We start from the raw sequence: 22,220 nt of genomic DNA on the forward strand, positions 1-22,220 counted from the left end.
CTGTCTGAAATAAAGAATATACAGAAACTCAACTGTAGATCAACGTACCCCAAGAATCAAACCAAAGATCTGAAATATGAGGAAACAAAAAACACCCAACCAGAAAAACAAAAAGAAAAAATCCAAAAATATGAAGCTAGTGTAAGGAGCCTCTGGGACAACTTTAAGCGTACGAACATCCGAATTTTTGGGGTGCCAGAAGAAGACAGAGAGCAAAATATTGAAAACCTATTAGAAGAAATAATGACAGAAAACTTTCCCTACCTGGTGAAAGAAATAGACTTACAAGTTCAGGAAGCACACAGAACCCCATACAAGAGGAATCCAAAGAGGACCACACCAAGACACATCATAATTAAAATGCCAAGGGCAAAAGACAAAGAGAGAATCTTGAAAGCAGCAAGAGAAAAACGGTTAGTTACCTACAAGGGAGCACCCATACGACTATCAGCTGATTTCTCAGCAGAAACTATGCAGGCCAGAAGGGAGTGGCAAGAAATATTCAAGGTGATGAACAGCAAGAACCTACAACCAAGATTACTCTACCCAGCAAAGCTATCATTCAGAGTTGAAGGTCAGATAAAGAGCTTCACAGTCAAGAAAAAGCTAAAGGAGTTCATCACCACCAAACCAGGATTACATGAAATGCTGAAGGGTATTCTTTAAGAAGAGGAAGAAGAAGAAAAAGGTAAAGATAAAAATTATGAACAACAAAATGACATCAAATACATACCTACCAACAAGTGAATCTAAAAATCAAGTGAATAAAAAATCTGAAGAACAGAATGGACTGGTGAATATAATAGAATCAGGGACATAGAAAGGGAGTGGACTGACAGTTCTCAGGGGGAAGGGGGTGTGAGGGGTGCGGGAAGAGATTGGACAAAAATCTTACACCTATGGATGAAGACAGTGGCGGGGGGGTAAGGGCATGGGGTGGGGTGGGGAATCAGGTGGAGGGGAGCTATGGGGGAAAAAAAAGAAGAACACCTGTAATAATCTGAACAATAAAGATTTATTTTTTTTAAAAAAAAAGAAATACTATGTAAAATATAATGTTTTAAGATTAAGCAGCTAAAACCATTTAGCATTTCTCTCCAAAATCTTTTTTATATTTATACAAAAAAAAATCTACACTTAACAAATATTGATTGACCTACAATAGTTCTCAACAGCTCTTGAGAAATCTGGGAATTCTAAAAACAGAGATGATCACAAACCTGTTTGATTCCAGTTCAGGGCACATGCCTGGATTGCAGGTTCGATCCCCAGTAGGGGGCAGGACATGCAGGAGGCATCCAATCAATGATTCTCTCTAATAAATGTTTCTATCTCTCCCTCTCCTTCTCAAAAATCAACATTTTTTTAAAAAAAGAAAATAGCTAATTAAAGGATAGAGTAGATAGCTAACTTGTTGAACTTGGGTGAATCAATGAAAATGTTAAGATGTTTCCGAAAAAGTAAACAATACATGAATGGGAGGTTCATGTTCTTTAGTAGCATTAACTTTAGCTCAAGAGGAAAAAAGTATCTATTCTAACCTGTACTGTGAATTACATTTTCTTCTTAGCTCTTCAGACACCATGATCCATATAATACACATATATATTTTTCTCTCTTTTATCTTCAACCTCTTTCTCTCTTCTGATTCTTAATTCTCAGCATACAAACAAAACCTTTCATGTGTTACAAATAAAATCCCCCCTTGACACTTTATCCCTTCCAAGTGCCATCAGCTAAGACACACTGATGGCTATCTATCCAACATCCCCTCCTCTTAATAGGACCGCCAAATTGCCAACCATTCAACAATCCCCTCCTCATGTGACTTAGGGAAAGAAGACTGCGTACAGTAAGCCCTGATGATCAAACTCTCTTTATGCCAAACTGACCACTTGTCCACATTCTCCGAAAACCTCTCCCTTCTGTATTTGCTGCCCTGTAAGTGGCCCCATAGGTTAAAATCTATGTGGAAATCATTCTAGGTTTCTCTTTATACTTCACTTCCTACACATAATCAACCACTAAGCATTGTCAACTGTAGTTACTAAATATTTCCCAAATTTCCTTCTTTTTATCCCCAAATATTTAATTTCACAAGTAGCCCTTCTCACATGCACTACCATAATTAACTGCTTACAGGGGTCCTCAAACTTTTTAAACAGGGGGCCAGTTCACTGTCCCTCAGACCGTTGGAGGGCCGGACTATAGTTTAAAAAAAAACTATGAACAAATTCCTATGTGCACTGCGGGCCCAGGACAAGTCGGCTGCTAAGCAGGACAGGCAGCGGCACCCAGCGGGCCAGATAAATGTCCTCGGCAGGCCGCATGTGGCCCGTGGGCCACAGTTTGAGGACGCCTGGAGAATCTCCCTGCCTCTAAACTTACTCCATTCCAATCCATTGTTTGCATTGCTGCCGGAGTGGTCTTTCTAAAAACATGTCATTTCCTGTTTATTTATCTTTCCATTGTGTTTCATTACCTTTACTCCTTAAAAGCACTGAAAGCTTTAAATTTTGCTTCTTCCTACTTATATCAGTCAGAATAAACTACAATATGCTGCAGTAACAAACAATCCCAAAATATCAGTGACTCACCGGACAAAAATATGTGTATTTCTCTGTGCTACAGGTCACCATATGTTGGAAGAGAATTGTCCACTTTGGTTTCTCGAGCACCCAAGCTAATGGAGACTTTACATTGACATATGTTTTCAAGATCACCACAGCTGTAGCAATGACAGGTGCTAAATTCAATCTGACTCTTACATCTTCCATCCAAAAATGACACATGTCTCTTCTGCTCACATTTCATTGGCCAAAACAAGACACATGGGCTATACCTAACTGCAAAGAGGATGGAGAAAAGTAATCCTACCATGTGTCTGGGAAGCAAAGAGCTAGAAAAATTTGGCAAGTAATACTAATGACCAGTACATTATCCATTCATACTCACCTGTCTCCAGTTCCTCATGCATGGCCTGTACCATAGGCCAACCAAAATGTATGATACATTTTCATGTCTCTATATTTTTGTTCAGTCCAATTCATTTGCTTAGGACACCCTCAGAATTTATCTGATTTTTCAATAACTATTAATCTTTCAAGAACTAACATAGGTATGCTCGCTTTTAGAAAACTATCCCTTCATTTAAAATTTCTCAAACCATCTGTGGTGAAGACCTAAGTTTTTATTTCTAGTCCATCCTGGACCAATACTTTTTAAAAGTACAGTAAAAATAAATAACAAGTAACATAATTTAAACAAAGACACAGAAATATACAAGCCCAAATAATTAATTAATTTCCCAGGCATTATCAAAGAGCTACAAAGTTTCTAATGTCTCATAATGTGTATACTGATCTCATTGCAGATTTCAGACCAGTAAGAAACATTTCATGGATTGGTATGGTCCAGGAACCATTCTTCTGAGTAGTATTATTCTGACACACTCCTATTTTCCTCCCTTCTCCACCCTTACCTGCTGGGCCTTGGGCACATTTACAAATCCCTAAACAGCTATATATATGAAAGGCTAATATGCAAAGTGTCCCCTCGGTAGTTCAACCAGGAGACCGCGAGTTCAATCACTCATTATGATGTGCGCTGACCACCAGGGGGCAGCATGAAATGAAGGAAAGCCCCAGCCAGCAGCCAGAAGGCCCGATCAGTCCTGATCGCCAGCCAGGCCTAGGGACCCTACCTGTGCAGGAATTCCACTCACCAGGCTTCCAGTTCCTCTATGAGATACTCACTAAGCCTGATTGTAATTGTTGGTTTATTTATCTATTTCTTCTATGCTTGTAGGCCTGTATGCCTAAGGACATGAGCTGTTGAGCTCTGAAACCTTGGTATCCAAGAGAGTAACCAGCAGATAGCTGGCATTCAGCAAAAAAAAAATTTGAATGAATAAAGAGGTAAGTAAATAAATAATTAGCCCAACATTTAAGTAAATCCCATTTAATATAGACAAGGGCATTAATGGAGTTGAATCAACAAAGTAGACATTTTTATTCAAGCTTAAGATTTAAAAGTAAAAGTGATTCACTAAATAACACATTTTAAATATTTAGGAAATACAATTTGCCATAAGTGACATTGAAAGAAATTGCAGAGAATTTATTTGTGGGAAAAGATGATTGTGTTTATTATATTTTACTGAAGAGCATAGAAAGATCAAGGTAAAAAAATGTGGAACTGTTGCAAATAAGTTAGTAGATAAATACATTTGAATATCTGGGAAGTTCCAATCTGTGGATAAACCATTATTAAAGTATATGATTACCTATAGGATGTAGTACAATGTGGTACAAGTCTTATTATGCTACTAGAGGCCCGGTGCATGAAATTCGTGCATGGGTGGGGTCCCTCAGGGTGGCCTGTGGGAGGCGGCCCCCAGCCTCACAGCCCTGCAAAACTGCCTGGCGCCCCACTTGGCCTGGTGCCGTCCGCTCACTGGCCCCGTCCCTGCCACCACCGCTGGTTGCCGTCTATGGGGTGACCTACGGGCAATTAGGGCCCCACTTGCACCCGCCTTGACCTGGCACCACCCACTCACCTGCTCCACCATCTGCTGCAGTCCCATTGGGGCCAGCAGCACCTCCACTGCCGCCTGCTGCCAATGCCCGCCATGTTCCATGCCGCCCCCTGGTGGTTAGCACACATCATAGCGAGCGGTCGAACTCCCAGTTGGTCAAACTCCCACCCGAGGGGACAATTTGCATATTAGGCTTTTATTATATAGGATTAGCTGCCCACAAATACTTCCTCCACTCACTTCTCAGGTGGCTCCACTCTCTGCCTTATAACTCTCCTACTGGTGGTACTCTGCTTTAGCTGTGGCAGGTATTAAATGCATGTATGTTATTTGGGGAGTAGGGGGTGGGAGGAGGGCAGGCTAAGTGGGTAAGAATGAATGTCTTTCTTCCATCTCAGTAGCGATGTCAAAAGTTGTTGGAAGAAGATGAGCCATTTTGAGCCTTTGGGAAGGGGGGTAACTACTTTCATCTGTTTGCAGATTTTGGTGGGGTGCTTGAAATATTTTGGCTTTTGGGAAGTCTTAGGTCTCTAAAATGTGTACAGCCAGGCCGGTGTGGGTCAGTAGGTGAGTGTTGACCTATGAACCAGATCACAGTTCGATTCCCAGTCAGGGCACATGCCCAGGTTTTGGACTCGGTCCCCAGTAGCGGGTGTGAGGAGGCAGCTGATCAATAATTCTCTCTCATTGATGTTTCCATCTCTCCCTCTTCCTTCCTCTCTGAAATCAGTAAAAATACATTTTTAAATGAGAAATAGAGATGGTATGTATCTTTAAAAATAAAAAATTAAAAATTAAAAAATTGTGCAAATGGGGTGCTCTGCAATTTGTGTGACTAGAGTCCTCCGGAGTTATGCAGGGCACAGCTGTCACAGTGTACATGGCATCCCTTGAGGCATCTATTGATGTGATCACCTTGACCCTGGGAAGAGCGTAAGTATAAGCGGGGAGGGGGGCGGGCGCTGGGGGGGCTGAGTTTCCTTCTTGCTTGCCACCCCAGTTAGAAGTTCCAGCCCAGGAACAGTGTGTGCACTGGAGAGCAGCAACAGCCCTCATGGTATGCCAATCAGAGACTAAACAGTGACAGCTGGGCAAGAGACCCACAAAACCTGTCCTCAAAAAATTATGTACTTGCCCTCCAAAAGGCTCAAATGGCTCATCTCCCTCCAACAACTCTGACACCTGCTGCCGAGAAAAAGGGACAAGGTATGAGGGGGAAAAGACAATATTTACTATCTTCTCGGTTCCATTTTGCTTCAGCCCAAATATCAACCTTGTTAAGCACTTTAGGGTTCTTTATTATTTTCTCAATTACAGTTGACATACAATATTATATTAGATTCAGGTGTATAACATAGAAATTAGACATTTATATAACTTACAAAGTGAACACCCCAATAAGTCTAGTATCCATCTGACACCGTACATAGTTATTACAATACTAAAGGCCTGGTGCACAGATTCGTGCACCGGTGGGGTCCCTCATCCTGGCCTGCGGGGATCGGGCCAAAACCACTCTCTGACATCCCCCGAGGGGTTCCGGATTGCGAGAGGGCACAAGCCAGGCCGAGGGACCCAACTGGTGCACAATCAGGGCCAGGAAGGGACCGCGGAAGGGCTCCAGGGCGTGTCTGGCCCATCTTGCCCAGTCCTGATCAGCCGGACCCTAGCAGCAAGCTAACCTACTAGTCGGAGTGTCTGCCCCCTGGTAGTCAGTGTGCGTCATAGCGACTGGTCGAACCATCAGACACTTAGCATATTAGGCCTTTATTATATAGGTTTACAGACTATATTCCCTATGCTATACTTTACATCCCCACGACTACTTTTATAACTAACAATTTGTACATCTCAATCCCTTCACCTTTTTCACCCATCCTCCCATCCCCTCTCCCAACTGTCAACTATCAATTTGTATCTATGATTTTATTCATTGTTGCATCATTTACAATAGCCAAGATATGGAAGCAACCTAAACTTCCTCGATAGAGAACATATGGTGCTATATGAAATGGAATATTTATTCAGCCATAAAAAGAATGAAATCTTGCCATTTGCAGCAACAGCAACAAGGATGAACCTAGAGGGTATTATACTAAGTGAAATAAGTCAGACAGAGAAAGATAAATACCATATGATTTCACTTGCAGGTGAGATCTAAAAAACAAAACATCAGGTTCTTTACATCTCCAGCTACATCCCTCAGTTGTACACCCAGTCTTGGCTCCACTAAGAAACGCCCTGACCACTTGACCCTGGACCTCTGAGCCTGTTTTTCTTCATCTGTAGAATGAGGATAATGATATTCACTTTAAAGAGTTTTTGTGAGAATTTTTAAAATAATATGTGCAAATGGTTTAGCACAGTGCCTGACATATACTCTGTGCTCAAAAAGCCTGCTTTCTGTGTGTCTGGTGACCCCAGGGCTCCTGTCCAAGCCAAGGGGTGAGGGATAGTACATCAACCAGCAGCAAGGAGATATTCTCTACTTATACTTATTAAACCATGAGATTGTGAAAGGTGGGATCAGCACCAGGTTTACCTTTGTATTTTCCACAGAGCCTGACCCTATGCTTGGCATATACACTGAGTGGCCAGATTATTATGTGTTCAGAGATCATAATAATCTGGCCACTCAGTGTAGTATGTTATCATTTTGATCCTGGCTGGCTCAGCAGTTACAGAACAGAATACCACTGTATTGTTAGGGGATTCTAAGTCTAATTCCAGCATTGCCGGTGACATGCAGTGTGACTTTCAGAAATGGACTGTCCTCAGAAAGACATTCTGAATGCCTGCTCTGTGGAGGGCATGGCAACTCCAGGCGGTACAGTCAAGGCGGACATGGTCCTTGCCTCTGTGGAACTCTAATGATGGAGCTAGACTTTATACAATGGTTAGCACATGGTTAGTTCATTGCAATTGTGATAAGAACTAAGAAAGTATAGAGAGAGGGACCTGCGGGTGCTTGGAGAGATTATTCCAAGGGAAGGCTTTTCTGAGAAATTTACCTTTGAGCAGAGACCTGAAAGATGAATTAGAGTTAGCAAGGAGTCGCGGAGGAGAGCAGGAGGGAATGCTGCAGGTGTATATGAACAGCTCAGGATGGAAAGGAGCCCAGGATGCTGTGGGACCATAAAAGGCCGAGGTGGCTGATCGTAGGAAACAAAGCTGACAGGGGCATGAGATGGTTCAGGAGCAACAGGCAAGGGGCCAGGGCACGGAGCAGCATCTGGGCCTTCAATCTAAGAGCTATGGAGAGCAGAGGTGTGCCAGCAGGGGCCACAGTGAGAGTGAATCGTCCTGAGATCAGGAAATAAGGAGGGAATTATCTGTAGAAAATTGAAAGACAATAGTAAAACTAAATAGAACTTATATTCACCATGAACTGCTAATTCTAGCGATGTCAATCAGTAGTGTACTAGTAAATGTTTAAGAATTGGTCCTCTGGGGAAAGTAAAGTTATATATGGTTACTGATATATAAAGGATATTTAGCACAATGTACACCTAATGATAAAATGTGCAAATACCTTTTATTGCAAATTCATATAGTTGGTGGATTCTCATGGAATACTTTTGTTAGTTTTTGCCCAGGGCTTGTACCTGTATCCAGCGGATGCTTGTAATTCAACCAGGCCTGATTTCACAAATGGAATTGCATCTCCATCTGCTCTTTTCCCGAACAAACTTATTGTCATTCAATATATGTGATCTGTTGAACTATTTCTCGACCTTGTACAGATTAAACCCATTAAACTAAACTCTTTTTGTTTCAGCACTAAGCATAACACATGTTAAGTATGATCTACATTATTAACATTTTCTCTAGCGCCTTCTTAAGTCTAGAGACAATGAGCAAAACAAATCAAAGCTGATTCATAATGTTTGCCAATTTCCATGTTGTAAATAATCCCACGGTGGCCCACTGCAATCCACCCATGGGACATCACTGAATGCGGTTTAGGAAGGCACAGGCAGCACAGCGTTGTATGTAGTGCTGAAAGTGGAAAGTAGTGGACAGACCTGACAGACATTTATCAAGTAGAATCTTGGTGATTTGTCAGGTGCCAAGGGTAAACCCATCACTAGCACAGGGAAGAGAAGCAAGAAGTGAAAGCATGCGGTTCCTTTTTGGATATGTTCTACCTGAGATGGTTATGTGACACAACCACGTGGGGAAGCTGAATAGAAAACTAGATACATGGGTCTGGAGGTCAGAGAAGTAAGGATCAGAATCATAAATTTGGGACATATTGATTTAAATCTTGGCATTAGATCATGCAGGGGAAAGGTGTGGCGTGCAAGGAATGGGCTGAGACCTTTAAAATATGTCATCTGGCCCTAACCGGTTTGGCTCAGTGGATAGAGCGTCGGCCTGCGGACTGAAGGGTCCCGGGTTCGATTCCGGTCAAGGGCATGTACCTTGGTTGCGGGCACATCCCCAGTGGGAGGTGTGCAGGAGGCAGCTGATCGATGTTTCTCTCCCACCGATGTTTCTAACTCTCTATCCTTCTCCCTTCCTCTCTGTAAAAAAATCATTAAAATATATATATTTTTTAAAATGTCATCTGGAGGTCATGGAGAAGCAGATAAGCAAGCCAATGACACGGGGAAGCAGGAAGGCAGAGTACCGCTATCACCAAAAGAAGTGCGCGTGTTAAGGAGGAAGAATGAATTTCGCTGAGAGATTAGGTAAAATGAGGAAGGAGAGTGTTCTCTGGATTTGGTAATTGGTGTTATTGGAGGCAGTTTTGGTGGAGTGTGAAACCAAGAAGTGAAAGGGAGTTGGGAGACAAGAAGAATGTGGGCAGGCAGCTCTTTCAACAACTTCAGCTGAGAGTAGGAGAGAGGCAGGGTGGCACGGGAAAGGTGCGCGTTGTCCAGGAAGGCTCAGGACTGATTAAAGCTGTTGATAATACAGATTCAGTCAAGAGGTAGAGGTTGATGTTGGAATGGATTCAGTGATACTGGAAAAACTGCGGAGTAGATTGGAATCTGCGCTTTAAAGAGTAGGTTGGTAGGTTTGGAGGTGGAAAGTGGATGGATACAGTTTCTCTTTTTCTTGAAGCAGGAGACAAAGTAATCTGAGAATAGGGGTCATGGGGGCGCAGAGTGGCAATCCTGTTGGGACTGGAAGTTTAGGGCAAAGTGACAATTAGTGAATGAAGATGGATGGCAGATTAGTGAATGAAGAATTGTGGGGTTCGTGGGTCAGCAGGAGAATGAAGACCCTTGGACCTAGGATGAGGACCTGCTATAAACAAAAACAAAAGCGTCAAGGCCTTGGATAGAAGAACGCAGTGTCAGGTCAGTTCTGCGAGGCAGAAAGTGGAGATACACATTTTAAGTAACTCCTCCCTGACAGTAAGAAGTCTAGAGTTCTGGTGGTTCCGATCCAGCTCCTTTTCCTGCAGGGAGGCTGCAAGAAGCTCGAGAGAAGACAGGAAAGGACGCGGCGCTGGCCGACGACAGAGAACAGCACGCGCCTCCCGCAGCCAGCGAGAGCCCGTGAGGGCCCGGCCTGCAGCCCGCCGCACCCGGCCGGGTGGGACCGCCCCTTCCCTCCCCGGCCCGCCGGGACTCCACTACCACAACTTCGCTTCCTCCTTTCCCGCCCAGTCGTCCAGTCCCTGCGCTTCCTTCGCTGCCGACAGCCCTTCTGGCTTGACGTCCCGGGTGCATCAGCCAATAGGCTGAAGAGGGACGGCTGCAGCGTGAAAGTGACGGCAGAGGCAGCCAATGGCCGCAAGGAGGGGGCGGACCGAGCAGGAGTGTGAGAGTGAGCGCCCGCACGCGTGGGGAGCTGCGGGAGGTGCGGGCGGCGGGCACCGCGGGCGGCGGGCACCGCGCGGCGCGGGAGGGGGGCGCGGCGGGGCGGCCCCTCCCCCTGCCCAGCTCCGGGCGGGCGACCAAAGCCGCGGGAGTTTCCGCGCCTGGGAGGGAGATGCGGCTGCCGCCCGGGCTCCTTGCAGGTAACGCGCGGGGCGGCTCCTGCAGGGCCGAGTGGGGCGGAGCACGCCGCGGGGCGAGCAGAGTTGGGTGCGGAGTGGACGCAGGGTCCCCGTTCCGCGGCGCCCGAAGCTTCGCCGGCCGTCCCGGTCCCCGTGGCGGGTCTGCTGGAGGAGTTGGCTCCGGGACCGCGATTGCGACCAGGGTCACGGGGACGCGGGCCCCGGGCGCCCCGGTGTAAGCAGCACGCGGGACAAAGGGCTCGGCGCGGAGGGTGCGCGCCCCCACTGCCCACGCCCCGCGTTTCGGCTCCTGAGTTCCCTCCACCCGGTGCCGTGGTCACCCTGCCTGCTCCAGCGGCGCGGGCGCTCCCGCATCGTGGGGGGTACCGGGAGCCTGCGGCACCTGGCCTCGGGGACCCGCGCCTGGCCGCGGCGCCGGCGAGGGCTGGGCGCAGCCTGGCCGCTTGGCCGTCTGCCCGGGGTTAAAGACGGCTCCCCTGCAGCGCAGCGAGTGATCACTGCTCCTCGCTGGCTGCGGAGCTGAGCGAAAGGGAGCCGCGTGCCACTGCCGGGGGCCACCCAGCAGTCACTCCTTGCGCAGGCTTGGAGTTTGGGGAAGCCGAGCAGGTGGCCCAGCAAAGAAGTGGGAACCTTGGATACTAAGGGAGGGAAGCTGCTAAGAGGCAGGGAGCCAGGCAGAATGGAGACATGCAGAAGGCAGGAACTGGGCATTCCAGGTTCTCTGAGGGCCCTGCAGGAGAAGAGGAGGGGGAGACCGACTCAGCTTTCTTGTTGACTCCCCAGGATCCGGCCCTGGCCCAACAGAGCACCCCAGATGTTAGGGTCCACATCATGCCTTAATCTTCTGTTGCCTGCGCACCAAAAGATTAGTCTGTTAAAATCTGAGGGAACAGGTGAGGCCCGACAATTAGTTAAAGAAGCACAAATTATTTTCTGATTCAGTATTCTTCCCGTGAGGCTGTTTGACCACCTTTTGTGAAATAATATTCAAATATTTGGGCCTAAAGTAGATACCATCAAAGCCATCTGTCATGTTCACAGCTCTGTGGTGCATTTAAAACTGTGTGAAGTATTTGCTTTCTTCCACGTTAACTTCTGAAATCAAAGAATACTTGATTATCTCCATATTAAATCATGGGATCTTTCTAACTATTCAGTCTGGTTTATGTATCTACCTTATGTAGCAGGAGTAATTTGTTTAGCTGAAATGTAGACAACAATGAATGGTTGGGGCCTGCATGATAACCTGCATTGTGTTTGCAGCTGTAATTTGGACTTGAACAATAGTTTGTCCTTTCCTTGGAAAAGAAAGAAAAGGCAGCAGCAGGTAGCAGCTGGAATTCCCCCAGCACCTGCAGAGAGCATGAGTTACATCAGGTGGGGAAGCTCGAGGGACCAGCAAGCAGTGAGAGGGCGGAGGAAAATCTGAGAAGGCCATCAGATGATGCGTCCTGTTGACTGTTGGGTCTGTCTGGACGTTCACGCAGAAGCCTATCAAAAAGATGTCTGTGACCTCAGAGGGCCTGTTTGGCTGACTTCTTATTGATTCCATAATCTGGGTGATTCCCTGGGAGACCTGGAAACAAATGCAATCAAACTGCCTTCCCTGGGATTCTCCTCTGTCTCAGCATGAAAGGAATGGGGGCAGGTCCCTTGACTAGGAAAGACAAGAGCCTCTGTACCAATAATTTTCAAAAGAAAGTAGTTGTATGCCTGTGCTGGCACCCACCTTGAAGAAGGTACTTGTAATAACGCTAACCATCCATGGGCATTTATTAAAGCCAGTGTTTCTAAAGGCAGTGTTTCTAAGCTTTAGGTGGATGTCCTGTTTAACCCTCTTTTTTTAAAAAAAAAAAATATATATTTCATTGACTTTTTACAGAGAGGAATAGAGAGTTAGAAACATCGATGAGAGAGAAACATCGATCAGCTGCCTCCTGCGCACTCCCCACTGGGTATGTGCCTGCAACCAAGGTACATGCCCTTGACTGGAATCGAACCTGGGTCCCTTGAGTCCGCAGGCCGACGCTCTATCCACTGAGCCAAACCATTCAGGGCTATTTAACCCTCTTGACAACCATGTAAGGTCAGCACAGTATCACCCTCACTTTAGAGGTGAGGAAATTGAGGCCCAGAGAGGATAGGAACTTGCCCAAAATGGAACCCAAGCAGTCGGACCCAAACATGGTTCTGGTAAATGCGAAGAAAGGACCTATTCAGGGTATGGTGGGAATGGGGACTGATAACATGTGATTTGGGGAGGTAGTTTGATATTGGTTTGGGTGAATTCCAAGGCAGGGAGCTCTCGCTGCTGGGAAGTTACTACGCTTTGCAGAGTCCCACAGGAAGTGGACCCTGAGAGGAGAGGTGGCATCCACCAGGCCAGAGGACTAAGTGGCAAGGCTGAGACAGACATTTGTGGCTTTAACATTTTGCCTGTTTGAAAGAAAAGGTAAAAATAAATGTATAATTTTAACTTGACCCCTTCACAGATATTGAAGGTCATAGCCTCACCTAGAATCACTTCCCCTCCTCTTTTTGATACAGCTCAGCCCTTTCTGGAATAAGGTATTACCTCAACCAGTCAGTCTACAACATTCTCTCCTCCCTCTGTCGTCAGTGTGTGAACCACTGACCTGGCCATCTGTCTGCCCTGCCTCGTTATCTCTATTAAACTCCTCTCTCCCAGATTTTCATCTAACTGGCCTGACTTCTCAGAATACCAATCATGTTTCATGCCCCCACCCCATCCCCACATATAATGTGATAAGACCAAACCGTGAATATTTCTTGATTTTTCTTGATTGGATGCAGTAAGATGGTAACTAATTTTTTTAATTTTGTAAACTGATTACAAGACTGTAAAAAATTATTTCCAAAAGGAGGTTGGTAAGTATAGGAGTCCATTACATCAGTTTTTCTCACAGATAATCCAGCATCAGAAACTCAGGGGTTTCAGTTTACTGGGCTGCAGTTGGGCCCAGGAGAATCCGAATGTGTCCCAGGTGACTTTTCTGCCCACCAGAAGCTTGAAAACTGCAACTTAAACTTTCTAATGAGTGCATGCTCTAAAATTGCAGCATAATGGCTGTCTAACTCCTACTCACTCAAAGTATGTCCACTGAGGAAGCATTCCTAACAGTGCACTGATAAATAATTACATCATGTTATTTTTCTTGCAGATTTCTAACCAGCATAATGCTGGAGCCAGAGACTGACAGCCTGCAGTTTTCAAAATGGCCGAGCTGGAGGCCGATTTGGAGCACATCATTCCATCCTCTGTTCCTCCTTTCTGGGCTAAGTTAGTAGTGGGATTTGTTTCCCTCCTGTGTTTCGCACGTAGCTATGATGGAGAGTTTGTCTTTGATGACTCTGAAGCTATTGTTAACAATAAGGTTCGTATCTTAATTCCTTCCTGATAAACTTATGTTAACCACTTGCCAATGTCTCAGTAATAATCTAAGTTTGTGTTGAGTTATTTTCTATTAAACTTGGGTTAAGCCTTTGCCTGGGCTCCAATTGTGCTCTAGATTCCCCATCTCTTTTAGATAGTGTCTCCTGGATTTAGGGCCCCTTTTACTGCTGGCAGCAGGGTCTCCAACCCCTGCCTCACCTCGGGCTCTACCCTCCCCATAGACCCTCTGTGATGTGAGGCCACCGGCCTCCCACATGTATCAGAGAGGCTGTTATTCTAAGATTTCAAGGCAAGTGTGTTGTAGGGCATTGCAGACAGAGGATTTCAGGGTTTGTGATAAATCTCCCGAACTCTAGGGCAGAACTGTTCCAGGAAAAAAAGAAAATCACACATATGCTGCAGTGATCATCCACCAAAAGGTACATCCTCAGCAGCAGGCAGCGAGCTGGCTTCTTTGTCCTTCGATGATAGCATCAGGACAGCTGCTGACAGCTGCTGGAGGGTGGGGAGCGCTGCAGTTCCTGCTCATTTCATGTTCAGAGACTCAAATTTGCAGAGGCAGCAAAATCCCAGCACTTCTGCTCACCAGTGGGTGCTACATTGGTTCAGGGAAAGTGCTATCTCTTTCACTTGCTACCTAGGGATAGGGAAGAAGACTTAAGGTTGTGGGAAGGAAAGAAAAAGATTTCAGCGAGCTTAAAGAAAACCGGAATAAGAGAGTCGGAGGCAGGCACGGGCCGGGAGGAGAAAGACCGTGGAAATGGCACAGGTTAGAGTCCTGTGACAATCTAGTTACTCAGCCGATATTTTATGTGTATGCCTTCACCAATGAAGAGGGTTTGAAGGAATATACTAGTTTTTCTCTGTAGTAGGTGCAATTGTAGCAACTCTTTGTACCACTGTTTTTTAGTGCTCTTAAATTTTTGCAGTCATGGATTCAACCAAATGAGGGAAAATTCATTATCACATTGAAAATATTGGAAAACATTGTCTATGTGACAAACATTCTTTTCAAGGAGGGGTGGGAGGACTGACTGTTTTGCATACATTTTATTTTAATGCGTTGCAACTGATATCCTCTATTTTGAAGGCACAAATGACAGCATTGTTGATGCTTGTTTTTCATTCCAGTTCTTCATTTGTAGTTTTCCTCAATTCACCCAGCAGTTACTGCAGATGTTTCTATTTCAGTTCTTTTTAAAGCCAGGCTTAAAGGAAAAAGAAGGACGTCTGTAGCCCTAAGCAACTATGTCTGTCCCACTCGTGACTTAATAGCTGTAGAATTCCTAACAAGGATTCGAGGGTAGGACTTGACTTTAAAATATGTATTCTTCATTTTATTGAGAGTTTCTTGACTCTTCCACTTGTGTTAACTGGAAGATATTTAAGGTGTTCACTTATATGTGGGAGAACTTCAATAAGCCAGGCCGGGACAGCTTGAGCTCTGTTGGATGTGGGGTGCCCTGGGGGGTGGCTGTAGTTCTCTTGCCTTCTGGGTGGGGTAAGGCAGATGAAGCCACGTCGTGGCTGGACGGCACATTGTCTTGGCAGTGTTTTCTAGAGCATCACACTGCCCCTTTGTCAGCTTGCTAGCCCTCCCTTTTTTCTTTCGTGTTTCATGAAAGGCACTTCTCCATTCATTGGCACCGTGCCTACCATAATGTGAAGCAGGCTGTTACCGGGTGTTATTGGTGTTAAAGACTGCTTTCCAGATGCGTCCTTGCAGTGTCAAGTTGCCTTCTTTCATTGAGATGATGCTTTTCTTTGAGACGTGAAGTGAGCAGGAATTTCAGACATAACACGTCTTTTCCATAAATCCTTATCAGGAAAAATTGGCCTTCCTGCAGCGCGCCCTGCTTGTGTAGGCTACACCTAATCAAATATTTAGAACTTCGTTGGTGTTTATTTACTGCTCAAGTGGAAGGAAAGAGCTTCTGCCCAACCCTTTCACAACTGGACAGGTGCTTCTGGGACAATGCAAAAGAAGATGGACTTCCAGTTTCGTAACTGAGTGGACTCAGTTGGTGGGTAGATTACAGGGCCTTCCAGAAATATCTAGTCGACTCAAAGAGGGTGTTGGTACACTCAGGGCCTCTGAAGCTGATACCCAATGGAAGAGAGCTGCCGCCTCAGAGTAGGTATCAGGTGACCAACCTTGTATCTCTTGCCTCTTCTCAAGCCTGTCGGTTTGAGCCAGCAAGCACTTCAGTCGCCAGGACTCACTGAACTCCACTGTGTGCCATGGACACTGGGGGCTCTCTGGACCAGCCACAATTTGACACACTTCCTCTGTTTGGGGCATTCCTTGCTTTCTGGTTGTTAGACGCTACAAAGACTGTCCAGTTCAGATACAGACACAGACATTGGCTCTCCTATCAGATGTACCACCTGTTGGAGTGAGGAGCTAGGCATGCACAGAGGTGGGATCTGGAGGCACCCAGGCAGCCTCAGGGAGGTGCCAGCGGTGGGAACTGTGGGTGTGCTGGCTGCACAGTCCTGACCTGGTTTTCCAGCCCACCTGGGCGTCCGGGAACCTTGCATTAACTTTAGAGCCTTCCCTTTTTGCTCACATTAATCAGAGTTGATTTTGGTTACTGCACAGTCTTGGCTGATATATCATGCGGTGCTCAGAACATCATGATTTCTAGTCCCTAAAATATTCCTGTTTAATTATGCTTTAAAGAGAAAATTAATATTCAGTTTTGTTACTCCACAGTAGCCTGTCTGCCTTTCTTCTTGTTAGACACAGTTTAAACAATCTAGTTTCATATTTAAATGTAAAAAAAAAAAAGATGTATTTTTAAGCATCTGCGGTCTAGTACCAAATTAAATTACTTTAGTAGCAAGATAGGTATAATTTTTTTAATACTTAGTGATATTTATCTGCTTAGCTCATGACTAAAAATGGGAAACTTAAAAAAAATACATGTTTGTCCACACTCATGAGAGAGGGTAATAGTGATCTCATTTAGCTGTGTGGTCCATTCATTCAGCATAGATTAAGCATCTTCCATGTACCCCCAGCAAACACCGATGTGTCCCAGGTCTCTCGAAGCCCCAGGCCAGTGGGGCAGACAGATAACAGTCACTAGACTATAAATTGTGTGCCAGGTGCTGTGAGGATGGGTGCAAGATGCCCAAGACCCACAGAAGGGAAATTGCATCAGCTTAGAAAGGTCATAGCTCAATGGCTGAGATGAATGGCAGGAGGAGCTGAGTTGTGAAGAGTTGAGGAGTGACCAGCTGGATTCAAACCTGAATATGCAAAGCCTTTGAGTGGATGGTAGCAAGAGCTGTGTGGGGACCAGACGAAGGCCATTATCAGATCACTGAGTCCAAGAGATGAGCCTGCAGAGCTGGTGGGAGCCAGAGCACCCAGACTGTGGCATCTATGTCAAAACATCGGCTTTGTCCTAGAAAGAGAGGAGCGGGGAGCTGTAGCATTGCTTTAAGCTGAGGTGGGTAGAGTGACTCGATTTGCATTTTGGAAAGAGCAATGTGGAGAACGTGTCAGAGGGCCCAGGAGACCTGCTAGCAGGCGTGCCTGTGTCCTAGGTGAGTGATGATGGTGGCTCAGCCCAGGTGGTAGAAGAGTTGGAGAATAGAGATACAAGGAACTTTAAAGAAGGGGACTCAGTGAGGGCTTAGCTCTGAGTTCAGGAGTCATGACTCCTTTGTCCTGAATGTCCTCTGGTTGTGTTCCTGCAGGACCTCCGAGCAGAAACGCCCCTTGGGGACCTGTGGCATCATGACTTCTGGGGCAGTCGGCTGAGCAGCAACACCAGCCACAAGTCCTACAGACCTCTCACCGTCCTGACTTTCAGGTGAGGTATGACTGTGGGCTGCACACGAGGGTCACCCACAGCTTGTGCATTATAATATACCAGGTTGCATGTGACAGGATTCCCGGGGTCTAGGAGTCAAGTTAATAGTTCCTAGAGAAGCATAAGCCACTCACCTCTATGGGTTTCTAAGAAGTACGTGATAATTCTAACTATTAGGAGTTAGGTCACAGGAAGACGGAGAGAACCCGCATGTGGAAATGCTATTGCAGGAAAGGTGCTAAAAGTGGAACAACAATACAGAGGTTAGCATGGCCCCTGTCAAGGATGACATGCACATGGGTGAAGTGTCTATTTTTCACAGCTCTTGGAGGTTGGACCCTTTGCTAGTGCATACCTAGGAAACAGTATGAGACAAGGCAACATGTGGCATCACATGAAATTGTCACTTTTTTCCACTACAAATAAAAGGCATCAATCTTCCTGCTGTTACCAAGTCAATAGGCAAAAAAAATAAATAAATAAAGTTAAAAACAATCTCACTCTTCCCATTAATCAGGGAGCTGTTTGCATGAAATAGATTTATTCACCACACAGAGTTTCTATTCATAGCTATTTCTTTGACGCATTAAATACTTGTCTATAGATCTCTCAAAGAAGCATGGAGATGATGAAATGGAACCACTGGTAATGGAAACGCAGTCAGAAATAAGAATCCCTGACAATGAAAAAGTGGTTCATTGTTCAGAAGGCTGGTAGAAAAACAGTAAAGTACTTTTTTTTTTTTTTGGAATAAGCAAGTTACATGTCTATCTTATATCCAGGTTCCTGTGGGATAGCCATGAGTAATGTGTGATCAATTTTTTTTTTGCAGTCTTGCCTTTTTTGCACTTAAAAATTCCTTTCGCTTTCCCTCTCCACGTATTTTCTGTCCCACTCCTCTGAGATCCCCTTGTCGTCTATTTCCCCCTCTGCAGCTAATTGTTCTTACCTTCTCTCCAATTTTCTTAGCTTAGCGGCATTGTTTATCTGGATGTTATTTTAACCAACATTGCACAAAGTCTTTCTTTTCTCCTTTTAATATTTTTACTCACCAGCCTTTTCCTTTAGATGGTTTGCATTTTATTTCAGGTGCTTCTGCGCACCTGGTGTGAGCACCCTTCCTTTGCTACAGGATTAACTACTATTTGTCGGGAGGCTTCCACCCCATGAGTTTCCACGTGGTCAACATCCTCCTGCACGCTGGCATCTCGGTCCTCATGGTGGATGTCTTCTCGGTGCTGTTTGGCGGCCTGCAGTACACCAGCAAAGGCCGGAGGTTAAACCTGGCCCCCAGGTCATCCTTGCTGGCCGCTCTGCTGTTTGCTGTGCACCCGGTGCACACTGAGTGTGTGAGTATCACCCACCCGCGGCATCTGCACTTGTGTCGGTTTGTTTCCTAAATCAGGCTTCCTTTAAATGCTCGTAGAGCTGTGGTGGTGCCCTGCCAGGCGTTTGAGACCATTGTATGCAGGTCCAGCAGGTCTCTCTTACGGAAAAATGCAGAGTCCCCAATTGACGAAGACTTTATAATGGCAGTATGGTTTGCTCGCTGGTGATGCTCTCTGGTTCCCTCATATACCCACACTGTAAAGGTATGCATGTTGCATGTTGCCTGGCTTTGGGGTATACGAGCTAGAAGCCAAGATTACCTTTCTCCATTTTCCTGTGTTCGCTGAGAGGTTTATAGTTTGCAAAATACTCCCTCGTACTGTTGTGATTGTCACAAAAACTCTGTGGGATCAGATGGGGCAGCATCACAGTTTCACTTTACAGGAGAGGAACTGGCCTGGGAGGACAGGTAAAGGACTTATCCCAGGGCAGTCATGTGGCTGGCGGATGTAGGAATAGAACTGGAAACCTGGTTGTCCCAGGTCCGTGCAGAGACGCTGCTGCCATACTCTTGAGTTGAACTAGAAAGTGGGTTCCCAAGTCCTGCTGTGGAATTACTCACGAATTCTCCCCACCTTCCTTCTCCTCTCCTTGGCGCCCCCGGCATTATTCTCTTCCCCTTGACATGTGGTTTGGCAGCTCCTGCTGGGCCTGACCCGCTGTCCTGTGGGCCGTGCTTTTATTCCACGGAGCTGCTGCTGAGTATATTTGGTACAAACCATACGGGGTTTTCAGAATCCATGCTACCCCCATCTCCATAGGAACCCTTTGAAAATGTAAATCATCATGTTTGCTGAGGTAAAATATTTTATTTTACTCATTCATTCTGTGAGCATGAAGTACCTCCTATAAAATACTACATGTACTTTATTACTTCTCCACAACTGATTTCTGCATTCAATGTGTTATTTAAATACCTACACGTTAACCAAGTGCTTTGAGCATCTTGGAATTAAGTTTCAAAATATTGAGCAGAATTCCTGCCTTTAGCGTCTGATTTTATAAATTTTATTAAACTACCTTTTCTTTGGTATTAAGAGGATTGTGGAATTGTTCTTTCAATGTTCTTCTAATATCTACTTTAAAGCTTTAAAAAATTCTCATAATTTTTTACTTCAGCAAATTCAGAGGACTTAATGTACTGGCAAGCTGGGAACTGCTGCAAGCTATATATTTGTGTTCAAATTAGAATTTGTTTCTGTCCTAGTTCTCTTTATGGTCTAAGTATTTGTTGGGATTCAGAAATAGTGTACACATTAATCAGAAATAAGGGAATTTCTGGCAGAAGTACTGATTTGGTACTTATCTGATGTTGTGTGATCTTAAAAGCAAAATCAAATATTTGAATTATTAACCAAAGAAGTTTTTCTAAAACTCTGATTTTAAATATTGAGAAGTTAGTTTATAAACAAGTTTGAAATGCCAACAAGTATAACTGGATGTGCACACACCTCCCCAGATAAATGCAATCTGGGGGTGTTACCACCAAAATTCCACATTTGCCATATTTAAAAAGAAGCCCAAAGAAGTCTAGCTTTAGGAGAAAGGGGAGTATCTGAAAAAATTTCTTAATATCTCCCACCCTTCCATTTCATGAAAGTCATTCGAATTCATAATGCAAGGAAAAGTTTAGGGTTATTAGAAATTAGCATTCCTAAGACAGATAATTTATATATTCACCTTTCATTGTTTTGACAAATAGTCAGTATTCAGTTTCCTCTTATCTTCATCTCCCTGTTATTTTCTACTCTACATGTAACCCAGCTTTAAAGTTAGCATAAAGCAGGACTACCCAAAGAATCAGATGGAGGAGAGCTTCTCAGAGTGTTCCAGGCCAGGACCGAGGAAGCCGCCCCGTGCTGTGGGCTGGGGCCTGGCCGGGATCCCTAATAACGGCCCTGGGCACAGCATCCTCACCTCCCACCCCGACTGAACATTGATCTGGGATGAGGATTGAGGATTTGGGAGTAATCGTGCTGCTTCTGTTTACATTTATTAAGGGAAAGTAGTGACAGTGTAGGCCCCTCCAGTGTTAGTACTGTACTAGTAGATTTCCCTATAATTAACATTTATGTGTTTTGTGTCTTGACATTAGTATTGAGAATGTTTTTGCACACTGAAAATAAGAACCTACATTTTCTGTGCCCTGGCTGGGTGACTCGGTTGGAGCATCATTCCATGCACCAAAGGGTTGTATGTTTGTTTTCCAGTCAGGACACATACCTAGGTTGTGAGTTCCATCCTTGGGGCGCATGTGGGAGGCAACTGATGGATGTTTCTCCCACATTGATGTTTCCCTCTCCCTCCCTTCCTCTCTCTATAAAAATCAATAAAAAACATATCCTTGGTTGAGGGTTTTAAAAAAAGAGCCTACATTTTCCAGTCTTTGGGGTGATTAGCCATCTACTTTGCTTAAGACTAAGGGGGTTATGGAATAGCCCTAGGCAAACTGAGATTGGTCAGTCACACCCTACAGAATTCCTATCTCATGGTCTCCAGTTGGTAGTAAAATAATTGTAATCCTTTTTTTTGTTGTTCTTTTATTTTATTTTTAAAATTTTTATTGTTAAAAGTATTACATATGCCCTAACCGGTTTGGCTCAGTGGATAGAGCGTCAGCCTGTGGACTGAAGGGTCCCAGGTTCGATTCCGGTCAAGGGCATGTACCTTGGTTGCGGGCGCATCCCCAGTAGGGGGTGTGCAGGAGGCAGCTGATCGATGATTCTCTCTCATCGATGTTTCTAACTCTCTATCCCTCTCCCTTCCTCTCTGTAAAAAATCAATAAAATATATTAAAAAAAAAAAAAGTATTACATATGCTCCCTCTTTTCCCCCATTGACCCCTTCTAGCCCACCCCGCCCCAGGCCTTCACTACCCTATTGTCTGTGTCCATGGGTTATCCATATATGCATACATATAATCAGTTTTATTTTGCTTTCCAATTCACATGAATGTCTCTTATTTTCAACTATGCCACCCCAAATCACTCTGGGGTATTTGTAGATGGTAAGGGCTCCAACACATTAGTCACCAGAAGAGGGAGGGGAGCTAAGGGAGGGGGTTGCCTAGTTCCTTGTTTC

At 45.0% G+C, this 22,220-nt stretch overlaps 1 protein-coding gene and 1 pseudogene across 7 annotated transcripts in view; one reads left to right on the plus strand and one right to left on the minus strand.

Moving 5' to 3' along the window:
• Positions 1–4,585, minus strand: part of LOC308244027 (large ribosomal subunit protein uL6-like) — a 135,912-nt pseudogene extending 131,327 nt beyond the window's left edge. The window contains exon 1 of the transcript in view: positions 4,559–4,585. The product of the transcript in view is annotated as a large ribosomal subunit protein uL6-like (transcript). The remainder of the gene's footprint in view (positions 1–4,558) is intronic.
• Positions 4,586–10,291: 5,706 nt separating this feature from the next.
• The window catches only part of TMTC4 (transmembrane O-mannosyltransferase targeting cadherins 4), a 60,883-nt gene continuing 48,954 nt past the window's right edge, over positions 10,292–22,220 (plus strand). For 2 of the 6 annotated variants that reach the window (XM_080659331.1, XM_080659335.1), the window contains exons 1-4: positions 10,292–10,318; positions 13,694–13,906; positions 17,635–17,750; positions 18,883–19,099. In XM_080659331.1, the coding sequence (XP_080515457.1) occupies positions 13,748–13,906; positions 17,635–17,750; positions 18,883–19,099 (492 nt within the window). In that variant the 5' untranslated portion in view covers positions 10,292–10,318; positions 13,694–13,747. The other 4 variants (XM_080659330.1, XM_080659334.1, XM_080659332.1 and 1 more) reach the window with 3 other exon arrangements.

Source organism: Plecotus auritus, assembly GCF_963455305.1.
Source record: "Plecotus auritus genome assembly, chromosome: 3".
NCBI classification, from domain to species: domain Eukaryota; kingdom Metazoa; phylum Chordata; class Mammalia; order Chiroptera; family Vespertilionidae; genus Plecotus; species Plecotus auritus.